Source organism: Argentina silus (assembly GCF_951799395.1).
Source record: "Argentina silus genome assembly, chromosome: 5".
Lineage (NCBI taxonomy): Eukaryota > Metazoa > Chordata > Actinopteri > Argentiniformes > Argentinidae > Argentina > Argentina silus.
Genome location: NC_139659.1, coordinates 17,684,322 through 17,694,433, shown reverse-complemented (window position 1 = coordinate 17,694,433; position 10,112 = coordinate 17,684,322). Strand labels below are relative to the sequence as shown.

The following is a 10,112-nucleotide window of genomic DNA, read 5'->3' as shown; positions in this document are numbered from 1 at the left end:
CCGTTTGCTGTGATTGGCAGTAATACTGTGGTGGAGGCCAGAGGCCAGAGAATGAGAGGAAGGCTCTACCCATGGGGCATTGTGGAGGGTAGGAATATAAAAACTATGCCGAGAATAGATATATGTGTCTGTAGCTGTGCGTTTGTGTCTAAATGTGTTTGTGTGTGTGTGTGTGTGTGTGGTCTGTGTGTGTGTTCTGCAGTGGAGAACCAGTCTCATTGTGACTTTGTGAAGCTGAGGACCATGCTGATCAGGACTCACATGCATGACCTGAAGGACATCACATGTGACTGTCACTACGAAAACTACAGAGCACAGTGCATCCAGACCATGACCAGGTATAGACTGTATGTGTGTGTGTGCGTGTGCGTGTGCGTGTGCGTGTGTGTGTGAGAGCCAGAACTAACCCTCTAGTCTCTGTGTTGCAGTAAAATGAATGCTGATAACCGTGTGGAGAGTCCGATCCCCATCCTGCCCCTGTCCACTCCCGACGTGGAGACAGAGAAGCTCATCAAGATGAAGGATGAGGAGGTGAGATGAATCTCTTCAATAACTAACTAACACACTCTGATATACTGTTTGATATGGGCTGTTTTGCGACTTACACTTTGTTTGGTGAGTTTATGTGTGTGTTGTATGAAACTCTCCACCTCTCCCTCTCTCTCTCTCTCTTTCCACCTCTCTCTCTCTCTCTCTCTCTCTCTCTTTCTCTCTCTAGTTGAGGAGGATGCAGGAGATGCTTCAGAAGATGCAGCAGCAGATGCATGAGCAGGACCTGTGACCCACAACCTTTCATCTCTCAACTATGTATCTGTGGGGGTGGAGCAACACAGGGTCAACACACAGGCCAATCACACACTATCACAGCCTCTCTACCACAGACCAGGGGTGTCTTCAGAAGGATGCAACATTTTAACTGCCCCCCCCCCCCCCCCCCCTCACATTATGTCATAGGTCATATGTCATATCTTGCACTGGGAGAAGGTTTTCACTGACAGGGTTAAATGTTTTGTCAACTTACTTTGTAAAACCCCCAAAGAATCTAAGAATCTATGCTTAGTTGGATGCAGTTATTAGCCAAGAGTAGCTAAGTGTTGTAGTAGATTATTGCACTTTGTTACTTTAGATTGCTCTTGATGTCCAAGTCAGATTTGTACTTAACAAATCTAAGATTGTTTATGATTAAGGTTGAGTATTTATTATGCACACTTTTGCTTATAGTCATAATGTGGGCCAATGTTATTAATTGTATTTGGATCTATTTATTACTTATTCCATTGAAAGCGTGTGTGTGTGTGTGTGTGTGTGTGTGTGTGTGTGTGTGTGTGTGTGTGTGAGAGAGAGAGAGCGAGAGAGCATGTGTGCGCGTGTGTAAATGTGCATGTGTGTAAGAGAAACCATTTTTTTTATATGACAGCATTGTCAATAACAGCATTGTCAATAACAGCATTGTCAATAACATTTCTGATGAGAAACAGAGCCAAAGTCCCTTAGCCTCAGACAGAGCCTCTTGAACCTAATCTCAAGCACTCTTAAGAGGTCTGTCGTTTTTCTGAAGGAAGGGATAAGTGTTGCAGCACTTAGTAACCACGAAACACTATATTAAATAAAGATTAGACATCTGAAGAAGACCAAAAATAGACTATTGGCCTACAGAGGATAGTATTACAAACATTGATATATGGAACATAACATTTGTTTGATTGTCTGTGTGTGTGTGTGTGTGTGTGTGTGTGTGTGTGTGTGTGTGTGTGTGTGTGTGTGTGTGTGGGTGTGTGTGTGTGTGTGTGTGTGTGTGTGTGTGTGTGTGTGTGTGTGTGTGTGTGTGTGTGTGTTTGTGTGTGTGTGTGTGTGTGTAAAGCTTGAGTAGGTGTAAAGCCTGTATGTCAGTTTTTTATTATTATTATTAGTGACCTAGATGAGTAGCTCTGTCAGCATGGTCAGAACTGTTCACAAACAGACACAGTGATGTTTCACAGTGGTGTTGATTAATAATAAAAACATAATATTGGAACACCAGACAGTGGTTGTCATTCTTTGAGATTACATGGGTCATCAAATATGATAGGGTTTGCTGCTGAGATAGTGAGATAAATAGTTAATTTACGAAAATTAAAAAGAAAGAAATTACTTTGCTGCAAGTGTATGTGTGTGTGTGTGTGTGTGTGTGTGTGTGTGTGTGTGTGTGTGTGTGTGTGTGTGTGTGTGTGTATCTGTATCTGTGCACGTGCACGTGCGTGTGTGTTTTATTGCAGTACTCCATACAGAGAAGTATTGACTCACTAATCTCCCCTGGGTCCTCTCCTCTGCCTCCTCATTGCTGCTCCCATCATTAACCCCTTACCCTGCTCATCTGAGATCATATGTGTGAGTTGACGGGTCAAAGGCGGTGTGGCTCTGTGGAAAGATGATCTGGAAAGACACAAGGCTTGTAAAAAGTTATGGGACCATGGTTGGGTTAGTTATCAGAGACTGACACAGGTGACTTGTCAATGATACATAGAATAATCACATATCACATTTTTTGTGGTCCCCCGAGCATTCAGATAATTAGTTTATAATCATAGTCTATAATCTGAGTGAGTCTCACTGATTGTGTATCAGTTTTATTCAATGGGTTTTGGTTTTTTTTGGAACATCTGGCTACGAAAAAAACCTTCGCAGAGCGTCATTCACTGCATAATGAATGACTACTGGTACATCCTACGACGAACACATTGAAACGAATGTTGAAAAAAATCGACACGAGGCTAAAATAGAAATCTATTGCGCAACTTGGTTAGATGCAGCGCCTTGTCAGTCTGTCAGTTGTCTGTTTGCTTTTCGCTCGATCGCAGCAAAACGGAGGGGTAGAATGGAGAGAAGCGAAGAGAACGAGGATGAAGTCTCGTCCCACCAAAACACATTTCAAGCGAAAGCCAAGCCTATTCTCAGTCCCAAACTCAGCGCCAGAAACACAGACGAGAAAAAGGAGAAAAGGGAGGGAGGAATGTGGATGTTCAAGAGGAAGAAAAAGAAGCACCATGTTTTGGACCGGGCCATCTCCTCCTCACAACCCGACCTGGTGGGTTTTAACGGACAGAAGTCTCCCCTCTGCGGCAAAGCGGACCCCAGCCCCAGCTCCAGCCGCAGCACCAAGCAGGCGGGCGCGGAGAGGATGCAGTCCGACGCACAGAGACCCATTCGAGGCAATGGCAGCCCGAAGTCCACGGTGGCACATCTGGTGCAGTCCCACCACAAGAGTTCGTCTCTCGGATCTGAGTGTCTGGAGAGGCTGGTTGCGGAGCCAGTAGTCAGTGGCGGTAGGATGGAGAAACAGCTGGAGAAAGATGACCAGGTGATGAAATGTACTGTTATGAAATTATTTACTTTGCTGCATGTGGGCTACACATAGGCTACAGACAACATGTAGCCAGATAGAAGGACACAATAATACACACAATTTCTTTAGAACAAACCAGCCCATAGTAGTGTTATAACAACTCCAGAATATCATTATTTAGGTATTACTGTAGGCTTTACTAGACCAGTTTGTTAATTTATTAATGTGCAAGAAAACAAGCTGTACTAACTTCAGTGGGACAGAAAATGGTCTCTTAACAAATATGAACATGCAAATAGTGTATTTCAATAAGCAAACAGTCATGGCAACATACAGGAAATCTGCAGGGCTGGTTGGTCACATTGTTACATTTACATTACATTTATGGCATTTAGCAGACACGTTCATCCAAAACGACTTACAACAAATACATTTGTTTAAGTAAGTGAATCATCTATTCATCAGTCATCATAAGATAAAGTAATCAATGCTCAGACCAGGGGCTATAGGCAGTCACAATGCTGAAAGAAGGACTTTATTTTTTTTTTAATCAGAGGATTCTTTCAATAATGGACCCTATTTTAGAGGTAAGAGAAGACACCTTTGTGATTAAAGTTCATCCTTCACTATCTGAAAGGGGAGATATTCAATACCTTTGAGGGAACTACAAGTAAAGGTGCACAGTAAAAGGTCTCCTTTTCTTTGTGAGTTTACTGGGAAAATTGGTACAGACGGGACATGGTAAGAGATCAAACAACATAGTAAATCTCTTCTGGTGTATTTCTGTAGAGTTGTTTAGTGAGGGGGTGGGAGTAAGGTGAGGGGGGGAAGTAAAAGTGAGGGGGGGAAGTAAAAGTGCGCTGTAAAAAAAGTCCTCATTGCTTTGATGTAAAGAAAGAGCACTGCCCAAGGGGAGTGGTCGGAGCTAAGACTGTGCAGCACAACAATACCACTGTTACCACAGAAATACTGCGTGTTTGGGAAGGTATAACATTCAATGAGAGAGGGAGACATGGCATGGGCGTAGGCAGAGAAAGAAAGAGAGAGGGACAGAAGATCAAGAGGGTCTGGAGTATCCTAATAATGTGTTTGTTATCTGAAACCATATGCATAACAACATAGGCTGTCCGTGACTGTGGTGGGAATCCCTGATCTATGAACTATAAGTGTAAGTGAGCATGGTGGTGGTGGGCGTAGGGCAGGAGAGGCATTTCCTTTGTGCTCACGACACAATGTGAGCTGACTATGAGTACCTGCTCAAACCTGCACGTCAGATTCCATCAGGAAAAGGGCAAATTGGGAAAATGAGTTTCCAGTGTCATATTACTGTGTGGAGCAGGGCCTCAACGGGGGAGGGACCTGTCTCGTTTACGGGAATTCGTTCTTTCGTGTTGCTAATGCACTGTTTTTTCATAAAGTGTGTGTGTGAGTGTGTGCGTGTATGTTAGAGGCCCTCTAAATGTGTTTCCTGTACAGCCAAACAATTATGTTGAGAGCAGATTCTAGCCGAGATGTGGGCAAAACAACTCAACTCTGCTTTCATCCAAAGTGGTCTGTGTTCTGCTTTTGATTAGAACAACTTGCAGACTCTAGAATGCATGCTTTAGCCATGGTCTATGCAGGACAAAGGCTTGTGAAATGAGAGCTGGTTTATTGACGTAGGAATCTCCTGAGGCCTGAGGGCTGTAATTGACTACATGTTGTATTATTTATATCACATTGTCAATTCCTTTCAAGTGATTTATATTATCAAGAACCGTATGTCCAATTTATTGACCAGTGGGTGATTTGCGTGTGTTTAAGCCCCAATTAGATCAACATCTAAGCACCCTGTGTAGGAGGAGAGAGATTAGTGATTATGGAAATGTGATATTGTCAGCTTACTCAATTTGTCACTGGGGGATACAGGGGCCAGTAGGGCTTACTGGAGCTCAATACACACACACTCCCAGATGTTTACAACATGTACTGTCCCAGACAGAAAGGAGTCTGCACTGGATAATATGCACTAGTGCACTAGATGAGGATGCATCCTGTGCAGATACAGTTTCCACTGTATATTTGTGAATGTGTGTGTGTGTGTGTGTGTGTGCCCTGCATAACTAATGGGACAGTGAAGCATTTTTTATTCTTTTGGCTCTGCACGCCAAAATGTTGTATTCAAAGTCCAACACTTACTGTGAGGTTACAGTTGAGATTTTCAGCTTTTAGTTGATGGTATTTGTATATAGATTGGTTTCACCATTCAGAAATTACAACACTTTTTATGCATAGTCCCCCTATTTCAGGGTTCTCAAAAGTAATGGGATAATTGGCTTGACAGGTGTTTCTGGTAAGTCAACCTGCAAGTACTCAAGTAAATGTCTCCAAATTCATTGGATGGCGCTTCATCGTACAGTAAGACAATGACTCAAAACATACTTCCATAGCAACTAGGGAGTTTTTCAGGACCAAAAGTGGAAAGTTCTTGACTGGCCAAGTCAATCATCAGATTTAAATCCAATTGAACACGCATCTCATTTCCTGATAATAAGATTTTAGGCAAAAAGACTAACAAACAACGGAAGATGGCTGCAGTACAGGCCTGGCAGAGCATCACCAGAGAAGACACCCAGCATCTGGTGGTGTCAATGGGTCACAGACTTCAGGCAGTTATTGCATGCAAACGATTGTCAACAAAGTACTAAACATTTGGAGTGTAGAGCCAAAAGAAGAAAAAATGCTTCACTGTCCAATTACTTACGCAGGGCACTGTATATTGTAAGTGTGTGTGAGCATGTGTGTGCTGAGTAAAGCCTTTGGGTGTAACTCCTGACACAATTAGAGTCAGCACTGCGTGTTGTCACTGTGTCAGCTCATCTGCTTCCATGTGTGTTAGTAAGAGACATCTATACAAACATCTAAGCAGTGTGTGGTGTGTGGTGTGTGGTGTGTGGTGTGTGTGTTTGTGTGTGTGTGTGTGTGTGTGTGTGTGTGTGTGTGTGTGTGTGTGTGTGTGTGTGTGTGTGTGGAGTACTTAGCTGGTTTACATTGTTTAAACGTGTGTTGGCAATCCAGAGGTTGCAGGTTCTTGTCTGGAGCAACTTGAAAAGCAAGGACTGCCGCAACTTGACATTATCTGACATTATGTGTCTATTGTATTTACAGTGTTTGATTACAGAGTGTTATATTTGTAGAGTTTGAGTAAGTAAATACTGCCCAGTATCCTGGATAAAGGTGTCTGTATGAAAGGCCAAGTCAGAAACACCTCCATGTGAGAATACACTGAAGTACTGTCGTCTGTGTGCACTTAATATGTTATGACGTATTATGTTTATAGAGCATTTCACCATGGTATCAAAACACTTTACACCAGATAAGAACATACATGTAAGATAAAAACATGCACATGAAATAAAGGTAAGTATGAGAAAATAGAAATAACAATGGATAAAGAGTAAAAAAATGGAAGGAAAAAGGAAAAATAATAGTGTGGAGTAGGACAGGTCAATAGGGTCTTTAATCATGTTTTAAAACACTGTCTCAGAGGCCGTTCCAAAGTGACAGTGCTGTTAGAAAAAGGCCTGCCATCTGCTGTCCTTTTAGTGATCCTGCAGACTGAAGACCCATCTCTTCAGGCTCCATCTTCACTGTCCCTCCTAAAGACCTCTTCATCCCCACTACCCCCCTGTACAGTTTCTCTACTGGGAAAAAAAAAAAAGTTATTCTTCCTTCTTCTTGCCAATGGCCCCTGGTCCTAGCATAGATTTGTTTTTGTACTTGTCGCTTTGGATAAAGGCGTTCGCTAAATGTCAATGTGGGGGTGACTCAACTTCCTGGCATAGGGCTGAGTGAGATCAGCCAAGTAAGATGGAACCAACACATTAACTCAGCCTGAATCTGGAACAAGGTTACATGTATCAGTCCCACATGTCTGTGTGTATGTTCCCCTGCTGCAGTGAAAACAAACATGTGTGTGCAAGCTATACTGTTTGTTTTATGTCCAGGTTAAAGTGAAAGAGCAGTGGGTATGTGAGCGAGGCGTCATTCTGTTTGGATTATCTTTATTGATTTAAAGAGTAAAGGATAACGGATCATTAGTTCATTAGACTCTGGATTGACTTCTGTCATTGGTTCAGTCAGTGCTGGTTTAACAGGTACTGCAATACCAGAAACCACCCTGAGAAAATCCCTAAGAGAGGAAGTCTAGTCTATTGACCCAGCCCCTTTCAATAATAGAATAAAGCTCACATCATGCTGATCTAAGGTCAGTTTTTCATGGTTCCTTCTAATAATTAAGGTTAGGATTTGGGGATGGTAAGCTGATCCTAGATCTGTGACTATACTTATGTCTACTAGGCTCCTCCCCTCTCTCTCCTGCCATGCCTGTACCATCGCTGCCTAAGCAATGTCAGTCAAGATGTCTCCACCTGAGAGATTATAGCCAAGCCAATGCTGCTCTCCCTCCCTATCCCTCCCCCTCCCTCCTCCTCCCTCCTCCTCCAACTCCCCCACTCACCTCCTGTCATTCAGCTTAGCGTCTTTGCCACGCTCTTCTGCTCCTCACTGTCCTTGTATCGCTCTTTCCATCTCTCTTTCTCTTGCTCTACCTCTCCCTCTATCTCTCTCCTAATGAGGCCGGAGTGCAGAGCGGGAATCTCTGTGAGTGTGTGGACGTATCAGAGGAGGTTAGGATTCAGTGGAGCGACTGGGAGGATGGGAGGATGAGAGGAGGAGAAGACATGGCTTGTGTGTGCGCGAGTGGAGCTTTTTATCCTTAAGAGAGGCCTTTTGCCATCCTTCCTCTCTCTCTTCTTCCTTTCTCTCCCTTTCACCCTCTCCCTCAACCCCTCTCTACTGTTTTCCACTTTTTCTTCTCACTCTGTTCCTCCTCTCCACCCATCTCCTTACCACTCTTCCTCTCCTCATTCCTCCGTATTCCTCTCTTTCCCGCTCTTTTCCTCTCCCTCCCCTCAGTCTCTCTTTCAGTCTCCCTCCCTCTCCTCCCTCTCCTCTCTCCCGTCTCTCCCGTCTCTCCTCTCTCCTCTTTCCTATCTCCCTCTCCTCCCTGTCTATCTCCTCCCTCTCCCTCTCCTCTTTCTCCTCCCTCTCCCTCTCCTCTCTCTCCCTTCCTCGTCTCTCTCCTCTCTCCTTCTCCATGAGTGAGGGGATGGCAGCGGAGACTCGGCTGGCGTTTCGGGGGTTACTCAGTTCCGCCTCTCCGGATGAGTCATTTCATTTGGCCTCCACATGTGGACGCCTGCTAACGGTGAGCCTTCACTGTCTACTGACCAGCATCCCCTCACAATCCCCCCATCTCCCTCACCTCCCCCATCTCCCTCACCTCCCCCATCTCCCCCCGGCCTACCTGGCCTCGTCCCTTACAGTAGCCTTTAACTATCCTCAAAGTATATTTTGCCTTTGTAAATAGAAGGTCATGATTCAGGATTTGGTTCAGTGTGTACACGCTGAATGTCTCCTTCAGTGTACAGTTCCATGGTACATAGGATACTATGTTGATCTAAGGTTGATCCTGTTTTGAGTAGAATTTAGCAGGTCACGTGTCTTTGTTGTGTCAAGGTGGTACTGTGTGTGTAGTGTGGTTAGAAGTATAAGTGCTGTTGTAAGGAGGCTGGATCTAAGCCAAGGTGTTCCCACTCAGGTTTCAAACACTGATGCCCGGAACAGTTCTCCAGTGGATGGTGTCATATCTCCCTCCACATCTTTCACTCTCACAATAAGCAACAGCAACAAGTGTGAGACGTCTTTCTCCGGTGTCTAATCTCTTGGTTGGACATCGGCCTGATGTAGATCAGTCTAGAGGCAAATTCCCTTGGTTGTTCTTCTCTATCTCACAGTCTCTATCTGCCCACCTGAAGAGAGGGGGAGAGAGCTGAGGTGGTCGCAGGGAGGTTGAGTGGACACACAGATGACGACAGGACCGTAGATGATTTAGAGATGAGTCCTCTTCCTCTCTGTCCAGAGACAAAACACAACAGCGTTTTTTTTTTTTTCAGATTCCAGACTGCAGGATGTAGTTGTGAAGATGGTGCACAGTTTCGCTGTTGTACTTGTTGACGGTTTTGGTTCCTTACATTTGATCACGTCTCCTGATGCTGATTTGTAGGAACTTTATTGATTGATCTGGGTTGATCTCTGTGATGTTGATCTTTCTGTATGATGTTATTGATGATGATGTAGCCTGCCTCTCCAGGGTCCAGACAGTTCATGTACCTGTCAGTTCATGTACCTGTCAGACAGTTCATGTACCTGTCAGTTCATGTACCTGTCAGACAGTTCATGTACCTGTCAGTTCATGTACCTGTCAGACAGTTCATGTACCTGTTCAGAAGAGCATGTACTAAGTCACAGGTGTGGAAGTATTTTCTTTATTTTCTGAGCCTGTTAGAGTTACAGTTTGGGGATATGTGGGAGGAATTTCATCTCATATCTAAGATGGCAATAAAACAAAAGAGATAGCTATGAGTTTCTGTCTGTCTATTCAGAGAGATATGCAGGGTGAGTCAGTCTCTCAGGAGATTATACTACCGCATAATAATTGCCGAGGTGTCAAAGGAATCAGAGTAACTTCAAAGTCACTGAATCACTAGGGTGCAATCACACACACACACACACACACACACACACAGACCCTGCGATGATGATGGATGTTTACAGTATATTCAGGTCATTGTGAGATTATTATTGTGAGATTATTGTTACACAAGCAGGGTTCTGTGTTATCCGTCACTGAGACTTCTGTCATTATTGAGCCAGCATAGCCCTGTTCTGGAGCGTGCCCTGGACTGAG

The 10,112-nt window shown here is 44.0% G+C and overlaps 2 protein-coding genes across 2 annotated transcripts in view; both read left to right on the top strand.

Moving 5' to 3' along the window:
- Window positions 1-850, top strand: part of septin5b (septin 5b) — a gene marked incomplete at its 5' end in the record, with an annotated part of 4,409 nt that extends 3,559 nt beyond the window's left edge. Inside the window, 4 exons of the mRNA XM_083670773.1 lie at window positions 4-88; window positions 203-338; window positions 429-531; window positions 719-850. Coding sequence (XP_083526899.1) covers window positions 4-88; window positions 203-338; window positions 429-531; window positions 719-781 — 387 coding nt within the window. The 3' untranslated portion in view covers window positions 782-850. The remainder of the gene's footprint in view (window positions 1-3; window positions 89-202; window positions 339-428; window positions 532-718) is intronic.
- Window positions 851-2,848: 1,998 nt separating this feature from the next.
- mctp1b (multiple C2 domains, transmembrane 1b) overlaps window positions 2,849-10,112 on the top strand; it is a 19,445-nt gene continuing 12,181 nt past the window's right edge. Inside the window, exon 1 of the mRNA XM_083669616.1 lies at window positions 2,849-3,337. Coding sequence (XP_083525742.1) covers window positions 2,855-3,337 — 483 coding nt within the window. The 5' untranslated portion in view covers window positions 2,849-2,854. The remainder of the gene's footprint in view (window positions 3,338-10,112) is intronic.